The 23,344-nt window shown below is 44.3% G+C and overlaps 1 protein-coding gene across 5 annotated transcripts in view; it reads right to left on the reverse strand.

Moving 5' to 3' along the window:
- PRRC2B (proline-rich coiled-coil 2B) overlaps positions 1-23,344 on the reverse strand; it is an 87,197-nt gene that overhangs the window by 36,697 nt on the left and 27,156 nt on the right. For all 5 annotated transcript variants that reach the window (XM_008588044.1, XM_008588046.1, XM_008588042.1 and 2 more), the window contains exons 2-11: positions 23,150-23,319; positions 22,151-22,328; positions 19,149-19,251; positions 16,286-16,358; positions 11,682-11,825; positions 9,427-9,668; positions 8,859-8,980; positions 8,261-8,403; positions 2,923-3,013; positions 1,427-1,619 (exon numbers count right to left, since the gene is read on the reverse strand). In XM_008588044.1, the coding sequence (XP_008586266.1) occupies positions 1,427-1,619; positions 2,923-3,013; positions 8,261-8,403; positions 8,859-8,980; positions 9,427-9,668; positions 11,682-11,825; positions 16,286-16,358; positions 19,149-19,251; positions 22,151-22,328; positions 23,150-23,264 (1,404 nt within the window). In that variant the 5' untranslated portion in view covers positions 23,265-23,319. The remainder of the gene's footprint in view (positions 1-1,426; positions 1,620-2,922; positions 3,014-8,260; positions 8,404-8,858; positions 8,981-9,426; positions 9,669-11,681; positions 11,826-16,285; positions 16,359-19,148; positions 19,252-22,150; positions 22,329-23,149; positions 23,320-23,344) is intronic.

The following is a 23,344-nucleotide window of genomic DNA, read 5'->3' on the forward strand; positions in this document are numbered from 1 at the left end:
AGGCATGACGGCTCAGTGTATGGGTGGTCAGAGCCCAGGCAGGGTGAGGAGGACATTCGTAAGGAGAGATGTCCCAAAAGGGAAATTCAGGGCATCCTGGGGCAGAGGTGATGATGCCTGAGGGATGAGATGAGAAGGAGAGAGGTGCAAGGGAGAGAGGGTGGTGGCAGAAACAGGGGACTGATCACATATAAAGGGATTGACCAAATAAGCTGAGCCATATTACTCAAGGGTCAATTGTACATATACACACATTTCCTACCTCTGTCCACTGAGAAGGCCCAGGAGGAGTGATACTCCCACAGCACACCTGGGGCTCAGATACTGATACTATCCTTCACTAAAAGGAACCAGGGACTTCTTAGAGAAAGGTCTGTTCCAGACTGGGCAGGAACAGTTAATCCAGCCAGACACAAAACCCTCAAGGGCCATTAGGTAGTAAGGGCTTAAGTTTGGAAAAGGTTCTTCTGTCAGAAAGCAAGGAAGTGTTCAAAAAAGGATGGAGACAGACAAAAAGGACACATAACACCAGCTTGAAGAGGCTCTCAATAGCCAAATCAAAGATAATTTGAGCTCCAAACCAGATAATGAGATTAACAGATTATAACCCATTCATATAAATAAATGAGTAAATTGAAGTTTGATAAGAAATGGGATATTCATAGTCTCAAAGTTTTTCGCTATAAAATTCTTATCAATTACAAACGGGGAAAAGAGTAATTTTATAGCAAGAATCCTGGCAGGCACCATGTTAATCAAGAGATCAAAGTGCATATTGCCAGAGTGGGTCACCTGGCAGGAGGCAGTGAGAAGAGTCACTGTCAGGTCTCAAAGATGCCTGCCAAGGACAGAAGACTTCCATGTAACCATGAGGAAGCACCAGACAAACCTAATTTGAGGGTGTTCCACCGGCTCATAATCTTCAAAAGTGTCAAAGTCAAGAAAGTTAAGGAAAGGCTGAGGAACTGGTTCAGACTGAAAGTTACCCAAGAGACATGACAGCTAAAGGCAACGTGCTACTCTAAAATAGATTCTTTTGTATAAAGGACATTAATGGGACAACTGGTAAAAGCTGACCAGGGTCCAAGGATTAGACAGCAGTGATGAAATAGACACCAACGTGCTCTGTGGTGAGAGGACCTGATCTGGCTGGCAACTTATTCTTCAATCAGTTCAGAAAAAAAATCTTCTGTATTGTACTTCCAAGTTTTCTATAATTTTGTGTCTGTCACAAAATTTGGACTTTTCAGAAACCCAGCCACTGGACTCAGTAATGTACAAATGCATAGAATAGCCAACTAGAGAACATTTTGCAGTCTTTGTCTTGGGACTCTGGTCAAAAGAACTTGAAGAGTGTGTGCGTGCGCGTGTGCATGTGTGCATCCCAGCTAATCGGCCAGACACAAAACCCTCAGGGCCACAGTACCTGGTAGTCAGGGCCTGATGCCCAGCTGTGGAGCTTCCTGGAAGGTGGCTGGGGCTCCGGCACCTTTCGGACGACACGGGACACACCCACTGCTTCACCCCAGTCCTTTCCTTCCTCCTGGGTGCGCCTGACATCCGCACTGTCCACAGAGCTCATTGACAGCTGCCGCTGCCTCCTAGGGTCCCAGTTGTTCCTAGGACAAACCGCAGTCAGTGTTAAGTTTTCCCAGTCAATCCAAGCATGTCTAATATCACTAGCCCTCAGGAGTTCAAAAGTCAGCTGTCCATATACCAATTTCCTTCATCAGAATAGAACCCCCTCTCCTGCCCCTTACGTGTGAACTCAAAAATTCAGCACCAACATTTTTCACATCATGCTTATACACATCAACTAAGAGAGACAAGGAACTAAGTGTCCTACTGCTCCAGTAATTCAGTAAGACTTCATGTCTCTGCCTTTGATTTAAATTCTTGATCATACCTCCTCCCAAGCTTAGTGCTCCAAGAACTGACCCATAGATATTCCCAAGTGCATCCGATGCTTCGGTTGAAACCAAACCACATGAAAATGAATTACAGAAGCTTCGACTAGTTCATTTTTTGAGTATCAGCCAGCTCCTTCCCGAAGATGGAGCTTTGAAGTGAAAGATGAAACAACAAAGAAAAAGACTTGCAGACTAAACCACATAAACATTCAATTACTGACAAGAAAATAGACAAGAAGAAAAATATTTGCAACATAAAGCATTACTATCTAAACAATATAAAACATTAATCACATTTTGAAGGCAAGCAGAGTGATAAATGTGCAAAGGAAAAAGGCAATTCCACAAAGGAAACAAAGGAAAGCATTCGCACTTGTTAGTACTCAAAAAATGCAAATGACAGCAACCACAGGTGTTATTTAAAAAGTACGAGCCAATGCTACTGAAATTATGTTAAAACTAGAGGGACAAGAGTACAATACAGTATTTTCCAAAGCTCACTGAGTAAAACTAGTCCAATAATGTGATCCAAAAAAAGTGAGAAAAGATTAAAGTGGTCAAGTAAATGTGAGAAATCTGGCATATGCCCTGCTTCTCCCACCCCCACCCCGACCCCCACCCCCACCATACTTTAACACATTCAAGGATCTGAGAGACGTTGGAGTAGAGAAGCTGAACCCAGGGTAGCTTCCCAAACTTGCTTGGCCAAAGAAGACTTTCTGGGCATGACACCCACAAACAATCTGCGGAAGAAGTAGTCTACATAACATGCACAGGGAGATAGTGGCCCTGTGGTTAAGAGGTCCTAAGCATAGGGGTCAGACGGTCAGCTGTCACCCCATATCTGCAAAATGGAAACATTTACCCCCAGAGGTTGCTGTAGCAATGAGGAGGTGCCCTTGGCAGAGACTAGCACACAGCAGCACCAATGAACATGAATGTGTTTATGCACTGCTGCAGCAGGTGAGGCTGTAGCAGAGCTAGGAGCGGGGTGTTGGGGGGGGAGCCTTACCACTTCGGCCTGCCATCCTTCACCACTTCTTCCTCCTCTTCGTCATCACTGAACTTCAATTTCTCAGAATAGTCCACTTCTTCATGGAGGCCTACGACAGCAGGAGGGCCCAGGAAGAATGAAAAAAAAAACGAGAATGTCAATGGTGCTCAGGGTACCACGGGAGAGCTTCCTTCAGTCAGGGATTATGCCACCCCAAGTGAGGAGCTGGGTCAAGCCACCCAGCTGCCTCCAGCAGAACAAGCACAGCTGGAACAGGGAAGGACAGTTCTGCTTCTGCCAAGAGCTAAGTAGCCTGGCTGGACTAACCTTCCCATAGATAACAATTTTTATATCTGGATATTTTTAAAATTTATATCAAGGCACAGGAGAGTGAGCAAAGCAGGGAGAAACCAGACAGAAGTGTACCCTCTCAATACAGAAATGTTATCGGTGAGATTGGTGAGTTACTGTTTTGTCCAGGGCACTCCCCAACCCCCAAGAAGCTCAGGTGACAGAAAAGTGTCCATCAGCTGATGAGTGGGTAAAAAAAAAACGTGGTAGATCCATACAATGGAATATTATTTGGCAATAAAAAAGAATGAATCCAAATCCATGCTACCACATGATTAACCTTGAAAGCATTGTGCTAAGTGAAAGATGCCAAAAACGAAAGGCCACATATTGTATGATTACATTTACATGAAGTGCCCAGAATATACAAATCCATAGAGACAGAAAGTAGATTTGTGGTTGCCAAAGGATTTTGGGGGGAAAGTATGATGAAATTGGGAGTGTCTGCTAGCAAGTAAGAGGTTTCTTTTTGGGGTGATGCAAATGTTTTGTAATTGTATAGTGGTGATGGTTGCACAACCTTGTGAATATACTAAAAACCACTGCATTGTAGACTTTAAAAGGCTGAATTTTATGTTACATGAAAATCTGTTACATGAATCACATCTTAAAAAAAAGAAAAAGTAACAACAAAAACCCAATCCAACTAAAAAGCAGTTGCAACTGATGAAAAAGCAAGTAGCAACTATGTGCTTTCTGCTAACCACTTTAAACACAAACAAACTGGTTGAAAGGAAAAGAATTGAAAACGACATACCATGAAAACAACAAATAACTCTAGTAATGGTATTAACACAGGATAAAGTAGACTGCAAGACAAGAAACATTAATAGAAATAAAGGAGATATGAAAATACAAAAGGTCAAAATACCATAGAGACATAAAAGCTATAAATGTGTGTATGCCTATCAACAGCTTCCAAATAAATGAAACTAAAAGAACTAAAGGGAGAAAGAGATAAATCCAAAATTAGAGTGGAGAGTTTAACATCTTACTATCAGTATTTGATAGAACCAGACAAAAATATCAGTAAATATACAATAAGTCCTGAATGACACTATAAACCACCTTGACTGAATTGATATTTACAGAACATGATATCCAACCCTGTAGAATACACATTCTTTTCAAGTGCACTTGGAATACTCTCCAAGAGAGAGCATATCCTGTCATAAAGATCATCTTCATTAGATACAGAAAATGATACAATAGAGAAAAGTAAGAAAGCCAAAAACTGCTTCGATGTAAATATTAATAAACTTAATAATTCCTTGATAGAACTGAACAAGAGAGAAGACATAAATTACCAGAAATGAAAGAGGGTACATCACCACAGAACCTACAGACATCAAAAAGATATAGACATATAACAAGAAGGTTATGCCAATAAACTCAACAACTCAAAAGAAATGAACTAGTTCCTTGAAAAACACAACTTACCACAAAAAAAGACACAAAATGAGAGAGAAAATCTGAGCAGCCCCATAACTAATCAAAAAAATTAAATTATTGAAGGCCGGCCCATGGCTCACTTGGGAGAGTGCGGTGCTGATAACACCAAGGCCATGGGTTTGGATCCCATACAGGGATGGCTGGTTAGCTCACTGGCTGAGCATGGTGCTGACAACACCAAGTCAAGGGTTAAGATCCTCTTACCGGTCATTTAAAAAAAAGAAAAGAAAAATTAAATTATTGAAAATATTTCCACAAAGAAAACTACAGGGCCAAATTGTTTCACTGGTGAATTTTATCAAATGTTTAAGAAAGAAATAATACCAATTTTATAAAAACTATTTAGGAAAGTAGAGAAGAAAGGAATACTTTCCAACTCATTTTATGAGCCCAGCAAAACCTGACACTAAAACCCAACAAAATATTAAAAGAAAATTATAGACCAACTTCCCTCAATAGACGCAAAGTTGGTTAAGCATTTAAAAAAAAAAAAAAATCAATGCAATCTACCATATTATCAAAATAAAGGAGAAAAATCATATAATCACAGATGCAGGAAAAGCATTTAACAAAATTCCCATTCATGATTTAAAAAACAAAAAACTAAAACACACAGCAAACTAGAAATAGAAGGGAACCTCTGCAACCTGTAAAGAGGATCAACGAAAAACCTTCAGCTAACATCATATTTAATGGTGAAACACTAAACATTTTCTTCCTATGACCAGGAACTAAGAATTCAATATTGTACTGGAAATACCACAGTGCAATAACACAAGAAATAAAAGGCACATAAGCTGAAAAAGATGTAAAACTGTTCTTAATTTATAGGCAACATGATGTTTTACATAGAAAACTCTAAATCAACAAAAACTAATAAAACTAACAAGTGTGTTCAGCAAAGTGTCCAATACACAAAAATCAATTGTATTTCTACATAATGACAACAAACACCTGAAAACTGAAATTATATATTTAAAAAATCAATGCCATTATAATAGTATCAAAAACATAAAATACTTGGGAATATATTTAACAAAAGACATTCAGGACCTTTACACTGAAAACTATAAAACACTGCTGAGAGAAAGAAAAGACCTAGTGAAGACATTCACCAGGTTCCTGGACCTGAAGATTCAAAATTAAGATGTCACTTATCCTGATACAGATTCAACACAATCCTAACCAAAATGTCTGCAGGCTCTTTGCAAATACTGACCGGTTGATTTTTCCATTTATATGGAAATGCAAAGAACTCAGATTAGACAAACAATCTTGAAAAAGAACAAAGTTGGAAAACTTACATAACTTGAATTTAAGATTTACTATAAAGCTACAGTGTGGTATTGCCATACAAATGAACAAATACATCAACGGAACAGTGTCGAGAAATAGACCAACACTTATATAGTCAACTGATTTTTAGCAAAGGTGCCAAAGTAACTCAATAGGGAAAGGACAGTCTTATCAACAAATGGTGTGGAAAAACTGGGTATCAATAAGAAAAAAAATGAATATTGATTCCTGTCTTATACCATATACAAAAATTAAAACAACATAGATCAAAGACCCAAAAATAATAGTTAAAACTATAAAACATAAGGGAATATCTTTGCCACCAAGGGGAGACAAAGATTTTTTTACGTGGGGCATAAAAGTAATAATCATAAAAACCAAACTTATAAATTAAACTTCATCAAAATTAAAATCTTCTCATCAAAACACAGTGCTAAAAAATGAATAGACAAGGAATGCAATGGGAAAAAAACATTTGCGAAATTATCAGTCATAAAAGACTTGTACCCTACTGCTCGATTAAAACAAAAACTGCAGACACTGAACAAAGGAAGATACATCAGCAGTCAAATAGCCCATGAAAGTGTTTATCATCATTAGTCATCAGCAAAATAAATGCAAATTAAAAGCACAATGAGGTATCACACCCACTAGAACAGCTAAAATTAAAAAGACGAACAAGAAAATGCTGTGAGGATGCAGAACCACCAAATATTCCACACTACTGCTGGGACTGTAAAGTGGCAGGACCACAACAGAAAACGGTCTGGTTGGTTCTTATAAACTGAATTCTGCACCTACCCTTTACCCAAGAGAAATAAAAATATTACTCATAATAGGACTTTTGAATGGATAAAAAACAAATTACAGTATACTGATATAATGGAACAGATTTCAGCAGTTAAAAGCAATTACTGATATATTTAACAACATTAATGAATATCAAAAACATCATGTAAGAGTAAAAATTATAGGACCCCATTCATTTAATGTTCTATAATAGGCAAAACTAACCTATGGTAAAATTAATTGGAAGAGTGGTAGAATCGGGCAGTCAGCCAGGGGGGGAGGGAGATTGACTGGGAAGGGACAGAAGGAACTTTCTGGGGTGGTAAAGGAGATGCTCTATCATGATATGGGTGTATGCTATACAAGGGTATCCATTTGTCAAAACAGTACAATTAAGATGTAATTAGGGGCCGGCCCGGTGGCGCACTGCGCTAGTGCGCCACTTGGGAAGCGTGGCGGTGCTCCCGCCGAGGGTTCGGATCCCACATACAGACCGGTTCCCGCTCACTGGCTGAGCGAGGCGTGGGGGCAACACCGAGGGTTGCGATCCCGTTGCCGGTCCTGGTCCGGTACGGGGGCGACACTGAGGGTTGCGATCCGTTGCCGGACACGGAAAAAGACAAAAAAAAAAAAAAAAAAAGATGTAATTAAAATTTACCTGAAAACAAACAAAAAGAATTATAAAAGAAAATAGGATGAGGGATAAGGAGCGGGTGGAAATAAAGAAATAAGAACAGCAGAAATGCTGCTACTTAGTGAAGCTGGGTGATGGGTAGTTGGAAGCTCATTGTTTTATTTTGTTTAAATTTTTCATTATCAAAAGTTTTTTTTTTTTCCTTTTTGTCTTTTTTCGTGTCCGGCAACGGACCGAAACCCTCAGTGTCGCGCCCGTACCGGACCGGGATCGGGAACGGGATCGCAACCCTCGGTGCTGCGCCCGCCCCTCGCTCAGCCAGTGAGCGGGAACCAGTCTGTATGTGGGATCCGAACCCTCGGCGGGAGTGCTGCCCCACTCCCAAGTGGCGCACTGTAGCAGTGCGCCACCGGGCCGACCCAAAAGTTTTTTTTTTTTAAAAGTTAACAGCAGAGCTGGCTGGTTAGCTTACTTGGGAGAGCCTGGCACTGGTAACACCAAGGTCAAGGGTTTGGTTCCCCCTACTGGCCAGCCACCAAAAACAAAACAAAACAAAAAAAAAGTTAACAGCAAATCTCCCATAGCTCTAAGATCAAGACCAAAGACAAAAGAAGACATGGTTTTCTCAGGAAGTAACCACTTGTGTGATTGCAAACGAGGATCCACATGCAGTGCATCAGAGCTGCTCCCCACCTGCGTGTCTTCCTTCCTGTCTTGCCAAGAAAAAATACACAAGGTGTTCAAGGGTCCCCATCACTGGTCAGCTGAGATGGACATCAGTCCTACCCTCCTAAGCCATCGATTATAAGCCCACGGGGAAACCCAACAACCTACCTGCCCAGCCATCATCAGCATCAGTGTCCAGATCATCAAGGCCCTTCAGGTTTTCCGCATTGATGATGGTGGGCCGTGGAGCCCGTTCTACCAGCTGCCGCAGTGGACGGATCGGGCGAGTCATTCCCAGCCTGTTTTCTTTTCTGATCAGTGAAAGAAAATAAAGATGTTGGACTCATGTCAAGTATACAGATGGAAGCAAAATCAAATACTTTTCCAAAAATAAGTTCTAAATTGCAAAGGTTCATGTTTGATTTAAGATTTACATCATTTCCTTTTAAAGGAAATAGACAATGAACAACAAATACATCCCAGAGAGAAGCTCTGTCTCATCCTGCAGTTTCATGTGTTCGCTGCTAATGCCTAGGGTAGCAGCAAGCACATGACAAAACTTCAACTCTGCCAGAACAAGAAATCATTACTCAACCTCTCATCCAGCTCCAAATCCCAGCCACCCCACACACCCTGGGGTGATGAGCCGGGTTTTAGGTTCTCTGTGGTCTCAGACAACAAAGCACTCGCATACATCAGCCCAACACCTGACCAGCATCACCACCAGGAGTAACCGCTACAGGTGACTATAAAGCAATAGCCTTACCCATCTTGGTCATTCATCTGGAACTGTCTAAAAGGAACGCGGGGTTCAAGGCGGAGCTGAGGAAGGGGAAAAGATCCTCGTTCCACTGTACCCTGGTTCTCTGATGACTGTGGTGAACACATCTGAAACATAACATCAATGAACAGAATATTCTGGTAATGGCCCAAATTCCAAGTTCCAGTAAAGTATAATTTGTTTTGGAAAGTGGAAAATGGGAGAAAGAAACAGGAATGTCTTGGGGTTTCCTAATTAATGCTACCATCATCTCCCCCATTTCTTTCCTGCTGTCAGTAAGTTAACCTGGGGACTTGTATCAGGGAATACCTGCCTCTCCTTTTTCTAATAACAAAGGCTAAAATAATATCCACATCACCAGGAAGAGAAGCTGGCAGCCCTTAAGATTTGAAAAGCAGGGGAGAGAGAATGTAACACTAATGGAAACTTCCGAAGCAGAATATCAGGACAAAGAGTGAAACTGGGAGGGAGAACCCAAGGTGGACATTAGGTTTTGCTGGACATGAACAATCCAACTTCATGGGGGAGAAAAATGTACACTCTGAAGACTTACAAAGGCAGGAAGCATGTCATGATATGTAGGTGGGTGGTATACATTTCCCATGAACTGTGAAGCCCCTTTGCGGACAGGCTGAGCCGGGCGGAGAGAGGGGTCCTTAGAATCGCTGGTACATGCCGAGGAGGGGGCTCCATCTCCCGTACTTGAGTTCCTGCTGCCCAGCTCAGTTGGGGAGGTGCTCAGAGACGTGGCAGAAATTATGTTTCGCCCACCGCCCTCCCTCCAGCTTGTCACATCTGGAAATCGAAAGGGGGCAAAAGGGGAGAGGAAAGAGGAGGGAGAAGGTGGGATTGTATGAGGTTCTGAAGGTCAAGGGACCCCCTCATTCACCAAAGCAAACAAAAAAAAAGCCCCAAAGTGAAGAACTGTCAAGGCTGTCAGGGAAGGTTGGGGGCAGACACCTGGCCAGTGAGTAGGAACTTGCTGAGGGAAGTGTGATTGCAAGAGAAATACAAAATAATATCTACTCAGAGATCAGAGAGAAGGCAATTGTACAAAAGACACAGCTTTGTCTGTTGACAGAAATCACATACACCCACAGATCTTATAACCCAGAGAAATTAAGACAGTCCTGATGAAAACAGCTTTGGGTCATTCTTTCAACAAATGGTGACCCAGCCCCACTAGGGTCAGCACGACGCTCAATACTGAACTTCCTGTTAAAATGAGAGTGACTTCCTGACAGTGTTTTCAAACTTTGTTTAGCAATGGCACCTTTTTACAAAGAGATCCCCCAGTTCATAAGACAGATAAAGCACAGCTGCTCTCATTCCAGCGAGGGCGGGGGCACTCATGCATGTCACAGGCAGAAACTTCCAGCCCAATCTTTTTAAGACAGTGCTCTCCATTGCCAAATGTTGTTAAGATCTGGTAGAAATTACTACAAGCCACAAAGAAATACAATGAGCCAGAAGACCTCTCTTTTCAGTCAGCTTTTGGTTAGGAGTTGAAGCATAAAAGCTCCCTGAGTCACGTGATTCCTTAGAGAAAGACAATCAAGAAGAGCCACAGACCCAGAGTCTGCCCCCAGCTCTTCAACCACTGCCATGTGATTTTGGGCAAACGGAGGTCACCCCTCCAGCCATCTGTTTCTCTGACTTCAATGAGATGGAACTGATCCTAAAAGCTTCTTCTAGTTCTAAATTTTTATAGTCCCACAAAGCAGCTTTTTTTAAAAAGATGACCGGTAAGGGGATCTTAACCCTTGACTTGGTGTTGTCAGCACCACGCTCTCCCAAGTGAGCTAACCGGACATCCCTATATAGGGATCCGAACCCGTGGCCTTGGTGTTATCAGCACCATACTCTCCCAAGTGAGCCCCGGGCTGGCCCCAAAGCAGCTCATTTTAATTAATCCAGAAAAATACAATTCTTGTCCTAAAGAATTTGATTCTAAATAACCCCGTGTGGGCCACTGGAGAGGCAGTTATGTTTTAAGTAGAGTCTCATAGTGATAATTTAATTCACAGAATATCAGTTCTCACTTAAGATCTGTACAATGAACAGAAAAGGCCTTGGGGATTAATCAAGACTAGCAAATGAAAGCCCCTCTCATTTCAAGACCTAATCTAGACCTTGAAAAACATGAGCCACTTCAGAGTCCCTGGTTAGAACAGACAGAAAATCTCATTCTTACATACTATCTTCACCTCAAACCACACAAGGCCTCTAAGAAAAAAGTATTCCAGCAAGCAGCAGCACACAATCCTGCCATCTCCTCAGCAGACATGAGACGAGGGGCAGTAAAGCATGGTATGGGGCTGGCTGTACAACAACCCCCAGAGGAACATGTTAAAAATAGAGATTCTAATTTGGCCAGGGTGAAGGGGAGGGCAGTGCTGAAACTCAGACTTTTTCACAAACTCCCCAAATGATTCTAACAGGATTCAGCTAGGTTTGGGAACCACTGGTTTGGAAAACAAGCTCCTAAATCAGGGACTCAAGTTAATTGGCTCTTTGTCTGTCCTTGCCACAACCTCCCAGCACAGTAAAACCAACAACTGGATGACAGATGGGAAGGGGACAGGCCTGGCCCAACCCAAAGAACAGGAAGGGCAGAAGTGAGCTCTAGAACAGCCTAGGGGATAAGTCCATCGGACACACAGACCAAGTGAGGGGCCAACAGCCATACTTCCTCGCTCGGGAGCCTGACACCCCCGCAGTGGTAGCCTCTTCTGAGAAGGCAGAAAGATAAGATGGGGAGACTCTGCCACGCTGGTGAGAGCTGAGGCAGAGACAGTGGTCACTTACTCTGAGGGCGGAGGCTTGGTCCTGGCCCATACGACAGATCTAAGACGCCCTTTTCTTTGCCAGCCTTGTCCTGCCCTCCAGCTGCTTTCAGCGTCGGAAATTCCTCGGGAGAGAAGGATAACAGTCGGCTTGAGCCCCTTAAACCTGGTGAGATAACCAGAAAGACACATGGAGCAAGTAAGCTCAGATCCACAGCTGTCCACTTCCCAGCTCCATGCACTGAAGCCATACTGCCCTGAAGCGGCTCTTTCGGAGGGAGCCGTGCTAAGCAGGCCTCTGTGCAGCTGACGGCCCCAGGGTGGAAGGAGAGGCTGCGCAGATAGCACCATGCCCCTACCAGCTGACCCGCAGGGGCACCAAGGCCATGGGGTAGGACACTGCAGCAGCCCCAGCCCACATCCTTCCCCAATCCCAGAACAAGTCAGAAAGGGTCTTCTGGAAGCCCTGGGTGGCAGACCAGCATGGTCTTCAGCAAAGTCAGCCTGGGAAAGACAACTGCTCTCATGTGAAGGCACTGCCAACAGAAGGTGCCCCCGCCCCCATTTACATGCACCAGCACCTCCCCGTTCATCTGTCCTTCCTCTGCCCATTTCAGTTTACCATTTTCTATGAACTTCTTCAAGCCCTACCAAGCCCAACATTCTACTCTTATAATCCTGGGAACAGCTTCTTTCTTGTTCTTTCATTCACTCTCAACATTACAAACTTCTTTAAGAGAAACTTTTTCTTAATCTTGTTCCTATAATATATGTCACTTAGCACAACAGTTCTTTAGCCACATTTTGGATGAACAGATAATAAATGCTACATTTTAAGGTTCAGAGTGGGAGTTGATCCTTTTACCTGAAATATGTAGCACATGCACAGCACCATGTCAGTCTAAAAACAATAGTAATATCACACACCACAATGTCCCACTGTGGTGTGCCTTGTTCCCTACACAGTTAAAGCCAAATTTCTCCTAGGTATTATTCTTAGTACCACCAATTCATGGACCTGTTAACTATGGCAGAGACTTTGCCAGAAAGATGCCGCTGGGATTACCGCAGATGCACAAAGCAGCAATTCATTCCCCATCTCACTTAGTAAAAAGTTCCAGGGTCAAATACACCTGTCAGGGTGACAACTGGACACTTCATTCAATGGCTAACCTGAGAGAAAATCTCCAAGCGGCACAAAGGAGCTCTACTGCTCTGCGAAGGGAACTTTGACTCACAGAGTTGCTTCATTATGTTAAAAGGTCACTAGCAAGAATGAAATACGAAATCATGTTTTAAAAATATGGCAGATTATTTAAAACTAGAAAGAAACCCAGCATATGTCCAAGACTACTGTTCCAAATGTCCCCCCTTTTTTTTTTTTACCTCTACGGTCATGAAGGTATTATTGTAAGTATGAATTAAACTTACCCTCCACAGATGAAGGTAGAACTCAAAATCTCAAACTAAAACACTAGAATTCCTAGGGTTTCAATGCTTTTTCACCCACTATCTGTTCTCTGCTCTGAGAAACTGAGTCAGTACAGTCAGGGGGCTACTTCTAAGGTCACAGGTGGAGCTACTGGGGTGTAGCTGGCATCGGAGCCCGTAAGCCATGTGCTCTGGCCTCTGCCTGAACCACATAACCAGGTCTCCTGGGTCTGTGTCAGGTGACAGAACTCAGGTGAAAGAGACCACAAGACCATCTTCCATAGGGGAAGAATCTATCAACTCACATGTGGCCCCAGCACAAGAGGGAGAACCAGAAGCCTGATTCCTATCTCAGCCCTGCCTGGGCCCAGCATGTGTGTTTTCTGGCTTCTGGGTTCTGCCTGAGTCACATGTCAACAGAGTATTTTACTGTGTTTTTGAATCACTTTCTAAATCAAGCTTTGTTTCTGAAACATAATACAGTTACATGGTTCAAAAGTGAAACGCCTGGATCCCCGAACCGGCCACTGTCCATCCCCCCACCCCCACTCCAAAGTCTGGAATTTATTCAAATCCAATTTGTGAAGATATTCGTAGGCAAATTTATGCTATAATAGAAGAACTCCCATCCCTGAGCTTGAAGCAAGAATTGATGCTGTGAATGCTGAGATAGTTCGAGAAGTATGTATATGATAATTTGAGAATATGTTTATGATTAGAGTTCAGCATCGCAGCTGTTTGTCCCATTGAGCAACTACCAGATTTTAACAGGATTCTCAGTAACATGTGCTGGCTTAGCAGTTAAAATGCTCCTAATAAAATATCTTGAACATACATATTTATAAAATTAAGAGACCTGTAAATTTTAAGCTATCAATTCCTAAATTAAAAAAAAAATGAAAAAGTGAAAAGCCATAAACAGGTATAAAATGAAGCTTTCCTCTCACTCTTTTTTTTTTTGTCTTTTGTCTTTTTCCGTGTCCGGCAACGGATCGCAACCCTCAGTGTTGCCCCCATACCGGACCGGGGACCGGCAACGGGATTGCAACCCTCGGTGTAGCTCCCGCGCCTCGCTCAGCCAGTGAGCGGGAACCGGTCTGTATGTGGGATCCGAACCCTCGGGCGGGAGCGCCGCCGCGCTTCCCAAGCAGCGCACTATCCAGTGCGCCACCGGGCCGGCCCTTTCCTCTCACTCTTAAGCCCATCTGCCCACTTCTAACTCCTCAAAAAATTGGTAGTTTTCTGCTTCCTTTCTTTCTCTGCATTTCCTTCCAGAGATTAAAAATAAAAAATTCATGGAAAACATTTTTTAGAAGTATTTTTTTCCTACCCCATTTTTGCACAAATGGTGAGCTTTGTACATGCCATTCTGTACCCTCTTTCACTTAAGAATAAATCCTGGAGATCCTGCCTTATCAGCAGAAAACTACTATTTTTCCTTATAGCTGAACCACATTCCCTTGAAGTACCATACGGATAGACATTTCGAGTGACTGCTTCCAACCTTTTGTTATTACGATGTTGTAGTAAATGACCTTGCACTCAGGGCAAGCATAATTTACAGGGTGATTTCCTCATAGTGGAACTGCTAGGTCAAAGGGTATATGTATGAATATTTTGACAGGCAGTGCCAAACTACCTTACATATGAATTGTCCCTATTCATACTGTTTTTTTTTTTTCAATCTCTATAGTTTTTAAAATAAAAATTAACATTCTATTTACTTTTTAAAATTCTCACCTTACAGGTATATAGGATATAGAAAACAGTTAACAGTCTAGTGAGCGCTCTTTATAAAGCATCTTTCAAAACCCTGAGGTCACTGAAAGGTGTGTGGCTGCCCCTCTCTCCACATGGAAAATCGGTAAAACTCTATCGCAGCATGGGGCCAAGCTTCCTCCGCCTGGTGTGAAATCAGGAGCATTCACACTATGACCTCAGCACCTTGGGAGAAGCTGGAGCATTGAAACTACTTGGCACACTGACTGATTTGTCATTTCCTGTTGCGGACTGAGGAAAGAGCCTTCAATCTCAGTGATTTCAATCCAGAAGAACCATGTCTCCCAGGTGTGGCAGTCTGGGGGTGGGGGTACAGGGAAGGCAGGATGCAGAGCTGGTTTTCTAAAGCAAGTGACAAAAGTTCAAGTCTGGCAGCGCCTTGGCTGTCAGGGACAAGGCAGGAGGTGGAGGGCAATGCCAGGATGGGGCAAAATGTGCAAAAAGGCAGCCAGTGCCGCTCTACAGAAGGAGGGCAGAGGGGGGCTTCACCAGTTCATCATGTGCAGCAACCACTCACCCTACTGTCTCTCCCTTCCAGCACAGAAGTGTTGCCTAGTTTGGTTTGCACAGTGTGCTAGAAATACCTGAGCTAACGCTGAAAAATTAAAAGAGTTCATGTAGAAAAATCTGTATCTTTGGTTCTCTCTAAAACACCTACTGACCCTGGGCCGACATTCTCCCAGGACAGCCTGGTTGCCCTTCTGCATGGGACTCATGCAAACCGCTTCACCTCTCTGTTCTGGGCCTGCCTTGGAAGCATCTGAATTTGTAATTCCCATTCTAAATAGTTGCTCGGCATTTATTTTTTAAAACTCTCAACACTTTCTCCTTCAGTCCATCTTCCTTCACCTTTCTTCTACTGCACTACTCACAGAAGCAGCACAACAGACACTGTTTTCTGAGAGCTTCCTGTGTGTCGGCACAACACTAATGGTAACAATACCACACAACTCTCTGAGTGCTCTGGTGCTAATGTCCAAAAGCAAGCAGTTCAATCCCCATGGCTGGCTCTTTTATCAACCCAAGTCTGAAGCTAAAGCCACACCACGCAACACCTCCTGCTTGAGGTCCCGGGAGAGAGGAAGTAGGTGGTGTTGGCAAAACTACAGAATAGGTATTAATTCCACCAGCAGCACAGCCCAATTAGAGAACGGTGGGGCCAGCACACAGGTCTCCTCTGGACCCCAACAGGTATGTCTTTAGCAATAATATTCAAAGAAATCAGAAAACCGACTTCTTTCACAGAATCGGCACCTCTGCCACTGGGGCAAACAAAGGCAAGGGCTCCCTGGAACATTAACTCTTCGTGGAAGAGATTCCACAAACCTTCCAGGTGCCTAGACCCAACCAGAATAGTCAGGGAAAGGTCCTCATCCTTCCCACCCACCCAATTCATGGTCACATGCACACACTTACCACCTTCGTGTCCGACTGGCTTTCCATTCAGCTGTGCCCATGACTTTGGTCCACCTGGCACTGAATTTGTATTCTGCAGAAAGGAAGTAATTGAGAAGAGAGCCAGCTTAGTAAGTCTACTGTCCAATAACCAAGCATGTTAGATTAAGGGGCTCAGAGGCTGGCCCTTAGATTCAAACTCCACTTGGATATATCAATGGCTGCTTTCTGAGCAGCATCTAACTACGTGAGCATTTCGTGCAGTACCCTACTCCATGCAGCAGCCTCAGGGATCAGTGGCTGCTGAGCCACTGTACAGAAGAGGAAGAGGACGGGGGAGTGACTGGCTGTAAGCCACACAGCCAGTCACACGGCAAAGCCAGGACTCAAACCCATGTCTGCCTCATGCTGTGCTCTGGAACATTCTGTCAGGTTGCCTCTTGTGCTCACACAGAGCTACTCTGTCTTGCTCCACAGACAAAGACCAAACCCCACTTCCAGCACATGTCTCATAAACTGTGTGCCACCACTGACCAAGGAACATAAACACGGGAAACCCAACGCACCCGCTCTTCACTGCATGGGCCAGTGGCAGCACCTTCTGTAATAACTGTTACTCTACAAGGCATGGCTCCCCCTGTGAGGGGCCTTCCTCCTCCACTCATCTGGACTTGCCTGTCAGACTCAGCCCTACACCCCAGGTGACTTTTGTTGCAAGCTCCCTGGGCTCAGGCATTATGCCAGGCACAACCAGCCTGACCGAATCCTTGCCACCCTGGGAAGGTTCTAGTCACATCCCAACTAATTTTCTGAAAGGAGCGACTGACTCAGATACCCAGCTACAGTGGCAGAACCAGGACATGTCCCCAGCCCACCTATATCCAAAGCCCTTCTAGTCCCTAATCACTAAGATCATCTGCCTTTTCCAACAACATCCAACCTGACAGCCTCCCCATCTAACTAAAGGTAAAGACACACAAAACAAAGCCGATGCAACATGAGGTTCCATCACTCACTGGATTAGACACCAAAGTAAAGAACTACCTTTTCCCATCCACTCCTCCTGTCCAGTCCACCTTCTATCACCACCACACACAAAGCAGTCCCTCTTGCCTTCAAGGCAGAGCTGACCCGGTACAACGACCCATATCACAGAGTTGCCCTGAACGCTCTACACGGGTGGCCTGGAAGGCCTACAGGTCTCTCCCAAGAGATCCCATATGAGATGTGCAGCAGTGGTGCAGCTGGGCTAGACAGGCTCTCAAGAGAGCTGGGAGAGCCTTCAGCCCCAGCAGCATGCAGAGGGGTCCTGAGGCTGGTCTCACCCAACTCCTCCTCTCCCCGTTCTCATACGTGATCCCATGCCCTGCACTTGGTGTCTGTAAACATAGAGATGTCTCGCCTTCCTCCACTCAAAGGCACTAACTGGACAGGATGCCTAAAAGACCAAGAAGGGGATACTAATATTTCTGGCAAACTTTATCCTGAGGGCAGAGCTGCTGTAATACCTCTGAGATGTTCTAAAAGCAAAACATTGGGTCTCTCATCTTCTTACCCCCTTCTGCATTGAGAGAAAACCAGGTGGTAGCTAAGAGCTGAGCGCTGGGTGAAATGACCCATGTGGTAGCACCAGGTTGGGGCTCCTCCACCCTGATCACAGCACAGCCCCTTCAGTGATTATTTAAGCACATGCCCAGGACATACCAGTCTCCAGTGGTAGGGTCCAGGCATGTACATTTTTTAACTAGCTCAGAAAAGAGTCTGATGTACAGCCAGGGCTGAAAAACCATGGCTCCATAATCTCAGTTTCAAATTCTGGGAAACAGAAATGAACTTGACTCTACCTGCTGTGACTGGTCAACAGGCCCCAGTGGGTTTAGGCCAATGAATATGGAGTCTCACATGAACATGGATCTCTTTCCTTCTTTGTCCTTAACTTCAAAAGCACAGTTCAGTGTTGGGTGGGGGCAAAGCCACATACTTTCCCAAATGTGGTTAGAGCAGAGAGCAGATGACACTTCAGACCTCACAATGCCCAGACAGAACTACACAAGCAAAATACGGTACTTCAAGTTCTTGTAAAGAGAGCTGGTGAGTAACAGGTGTCTATGTCTACATTTCTTTTTGTCTTCTAAAAAATTCATGGACCTCTCATCTAGATTTATAGCTACTAGCTAAATAGAGCACATCCTCCTGCTGATCTCTGTAAACCCACATCCAGATTCTGATGAACTGAGTGTATTACGAGCTCTTGCTTGGTTAAATCATAACTTTCTGTTTGGAGAAACATTTTAAATGTATCAACAAATTAAGGGTTATAACTCAATATTTTCCAGAATGTGTTCTGACAGACATAAGTCCTTAGAGACTCTCAGTTAAGAAAGGTATCCTAGGACAGGTAACTTTGGGGAATGCTGTCCATTATGTCTTGTTCTTATAGATTCATAGTACACATTAGCAAATTCAAGGCACTGAGAGGTATTGCAGTAAAGGAGTATGCTAAATTTTGTTTTTCAAATTCACCTGACCATTAAACTTTTTAAAAGTGGCTTAACACTTTTTGTCTTCTTATAACACTAGTTTCCATGGAGCACATTTAGGGAAACCCTGAGCTAGCCTGCTGTCTAGCCTGAGTGACTTTACCTCCAGATAAATCAACGGGAATCAAAGTAGGTGTCTGTATTCTATTCTGGACCTGGGATCTTTCTCCAAAAGTTGCAGATTAAATTTCTTCATCACACCACAACAATTTCCCATGCTCACTTTCTGAAGTCACTCATGTTTGTCTCTAGAATGAACAGGTCATTCTTCCCAGCAACAACTCCTATCAGTCCCCAACAATAGGGACCTTTAGGGGCTACAATGCCCAGGAAACAGCACCTACCTCCTGACTGATTGACTGTGTCGGCTTCTGCAAATTGGAGACAGATTTCTGCAAACCCGGCTGCGGCAGCGACTCCGGCTGCTGAGAGGCCGTCACACTGGAACTAGACAAAGGCAGGACAAACAGTGGGCATTAGATGCAGCATAGGCATATGCATTTCCAAGAGCCACAGCTGCTCCACTGCTCACTCAGAGCAAGACCTCCTCTGCCAGTAAAAATAATACTTTCCCCAGCAGACACTTATGCTGGCAAAAACTAATGAGAAACTGAACCATGTCTGAAATCTATTCAATGACATTTTACAGGACAAGACAGTCCTCTGCTTTCTGGTAGAGCTTTCTATCTGCAAAAACTGAAAGCTCATTGTAAACAATGGAAGTGATGGAGGAGTTGCCAAGAGGAAAACTAAGTCACGGGAGGGAAGGGGCCCGAGCCCCTTGCTCCTGACATAGAGCCCACACCCACTCAGAGAGTTGGCTGAATGCTTTGAAACACAAGCAGACTTTTTACCTTTTCTTGGCTTATAAAAGAAATACATGCTCATAGTAAAAATAAATTTATAAATATATATAACAGAATTTGTCACAATCTCATCTTCCAGAGAAACTCCAGGCAGATTTCTCTATACATGTGTTAATACTTTTTTTTTTAAACCAGTAGGATAACATCACACATACAATTCCATACCTTGGTTTTTACTTCATGTCTGTGAATGTCTTTTCACAACAATACTTCTTTCTTTCAGCAACAACACAGCACAATTGGATAGGCCATAATTTCCCTAATCTCCAGTTTGGGGTTTTTATTACAGAGAAAACTACAATCAGCACTTTTGTATACATATCTTTGCACACATTTCTGTAAGTAATTCAATAGCATAGGATCTTAGAAGTAGAACTGCTGGATCGAAAGATCTTCTGAAGTTTAAAAGATATTGCCAAACTGTCCTCCAAAAAAAGTTGTGCCAGTCAATTTATACTCCACAAGTAATCTTTTGAGAGATCCACAAGAAAGGACTCTGAATGAAGAATTCTGCTCTGACTCAGCAGCTTTCTAGTCACTCTTTCTATTCAACTTTCCATTCAACAAGAGATTCAAGGAGGGCAGCCATCCACTTGGCGAGAATCCATCCAATGCCAGTGGCTTAACTGAAAGCCGAAGCCAAATTCTATGCAGACACACTCTTCCAAGGTTCACTTGACCCAAGTAACTCACCATTCATGACTATTACAAAACGAAGGCCATTGATCATCCTCTCATGTCACCTTCTACCTAAAGTAGAAGCCAGATTGTGGCACTTCTGTGTTCTTCACCACCATGGGCCCACCCCCACCCCACTCCGCCACCTCCCTGATACCCCTGAGGGAGGACATGGCCTAGGCAGTAGAGAAACACCCCTGGGGTTTTCTAACTTCTCCAACACTCGCCTCTTCACCTCTTCCCTGGCAGACGTGTTCTAGCAGGACCGGCCCTCATTAATGTCACCTGATACTTTCTATGCCAATGCTGGGTAAGACTGGATAAAAGGAGGTGGAGAGACTCTGTGTCCGCTTCTCTCTAGAACTTTCAGTAGCAGAGGCATTGCGGTGCTTCCACTGAAATGTGCAATATTTGTTTCACTGAAGGGCTTGCAGTGGGTGCCATCTGGACGCCCTTCTGTGTGCCAGGCTCTGTGCTAAATTCTTAATCTGTGTTATTCCATCAATTCATCCTTGATTCTTCATATCCACCCCAGAGCCAGGTAACATATTCCTACATCAAGGGAGGACACTGAGGCTCAAATAACTCTCCAGGTTCCATCAAGCTAATAAATCATCTGGCTGGAAATCACAGGCAGGGCTGTGGCCAATGAATAGGATCCCTAAGCAAACTATTAGAAAACACTTGTAAATAATTTATAAGACCCTATTTTGGTTATTAATACTTTATAATCATCTGGCTGGATTATTTGCTCACTCTCAACATCTTGTCTGAACAACCATAGGCAACAGTTTAACAAAAGCTGCCATGCCCACTTCCGGCATAGGCTTGAAAGAAAAGGTCACTGGCTGGCAGGCTGCGTCCAGGTCACATTTACTGTCTGGCATCATCAGCAGGGAGACCACAAGAGATGCAGGGGCAGAAGGACCCATGGGACTGGACTATTTTTGTTTTCATTGTCAAGACGCAAAGCCCAGCAGCAGGTTTCTGTCTGCCAGCCTCGGCAAGGTCCTATACCTCCCTGAGTCCCTCCCAGAACAAATCCTCTTCCCTGGACACCCGTATCACTGGTGGAACAGTGAGAGAAGACTCGCAGGGGAAGGAGACGAAGGCTCAGACACCTGAGGAGCTCACACAGGTGCACCCCAGGCAGCCCAGGCCTCGTGTTTTCGGCACCCAGCAACAGCCACAGTTGCTTATTTCTCTAATGACAACACTGTGCCAGACCCTCAGCCTCTTAAGGCTTCTCTAAGTGCTGTGCTGGCAGGAGGTGGGCCCCCAGGGAGGATGGCCTACAGCGACCCTGGGTGATGAGGAGTCTGTGTTGTTTTCACTAATAACTGGGTCTGTTTAGAGCAACAGCAGCAATCATCTCTGTCTGGGAAGCTGCTGTGCCTACCGTTGAGGAGGCTGCATTCTGTTCCACCTGGAGCTCAGCACAAAGGGACACCTACCCCTAAGAACAAAGTGTGCAACCACCCTCTCTGCCCACAGCAGTTCTTATAGGAACAGGCTCTGAATCACTGCATTAGCTCCTCTGGGGTGATGAGGCCTTTCCTAATAAGGCACAGGGGGACACCGGTCACTGGGGACAAGGCTGCTCACAGACACACTGATAAATCAGCTGGAAACGCCAGGAAAAATGAAGGCAAGAAGCAAGAAACACACTAAGCAACAGGAGTCAGAGAGAAGGAAGCTTCAGCTGTACTCCCCCAGTTCTCTAGCTCTGCCAGAGGGAACGTAGCTGGGCAGTCAATGGTGCTCGGGCCCCGACTCACCGCCTACCTTCCTTTGCTGCTTACCTCTTTGGGTCTTGCTGATCCTGCTTGTTTGCCCATCCCGTCCCGTCCTTGGGTACTATTACGATGTTGGGGTCGTTTCCTTTGTTTTCAGACTTCAAGCTTGGCAGGTTTGCAGGCGGTGGCATACGCCGGGCAGTGGCAACTTTCCCAAGACTCTGTAAGCCATGTCTAGGAATAACTGCAGGAGGAGAGAGGGATAGAACAGGCACCACAAAGAAAAGTCACAGAAGGAAAGAGGCCTGATTCATTCAGCTGGTCTCTCAAACTCTAAGTGATAATGACAAAGCCAACCAACAAAAAACAAGAGGTAGACCAGCAGTGCAGACAACGTAAGTGTTTGGTAGTCACTTTAGCAGCTCTTCGCCAAGGATTTCAGAGACAAAGAAGCTGCTGAAATCTGCACAAAGGCTTCGAGTTTACTAGTGGGCAGGAGAAGGCTCAGGGAGTTTATGACATGGGTGAGGAGCCAGGCCCAGAAGCCTCCACCCCACAGAGCAACCACCTCTCTCTGCAAGTCGAGACGGCTCTGGCCTCATTACAGCAGGCCTGAAGGGACAGCCTCTGCCTAGACCCAAACCAAGTCTGCACAGGGGCCCTTCAACACTCATGAAGTCCTCATGGGGTGTGGATAGGATCGACATGGACTTTTCCCACCAAGTTCCAGAATATCAGAACCATGAAACCTAAAAAGTACAATGCTAATGCAAATTAAGTTCCATTCTACCCAGCAGGATGAAAATGTCCATGGCTTTAACAAGGTAGTCAATGGAGAAATAATTCAAGTCCATGACAGTAGGATATTCAAGGCTCTGAAATCAGACCACACAAAGGAGCAGAGGGTGATTCTGCTTCCCCAGAGCTACCCGGTGACCACACATGTCCAGAAGACCAGTTTGCATGGACTCATGTATCTGAGCAGGTGGGGAGCTGCAAAGATTCTCATGGCGGGGGTGGGGGGGAGGGGAACGACTGAAAGAATCAGCCCACACCGGGCCTTACCTGAGGATCTGATCGCGTCTACTGATTTTCCTTTATACTTATCAAACAGGCTGAGAGTCGAATACTTGCTTTTCCCATCCTTGCCCTTGGTTATTTGCCCCAAACGATCGGACATTGCGATGAAATGTCATCTAGTAAGGAAATTTTTCTCGGCACCGCTCCCAATCTGCCTTTGAAATGGAAAAAAAAGAGTGT

Source organism: Galeopterus variegatus, unplaced genomic scaffold (genome assembly GCF_000696425.1).
Source record: "Galeopterus variegatus unplaced genomic scaffold, G_variegatus-3.0.2 Scaffold4646, whole genome shotgun sequence".
Taxonomy (NCBI): Eukaryota; Metazoa; Chordata; class Mammalia; order Dermoptera; family Cynocephalidae; genus Galeopterus; species Galeopterus variegatus.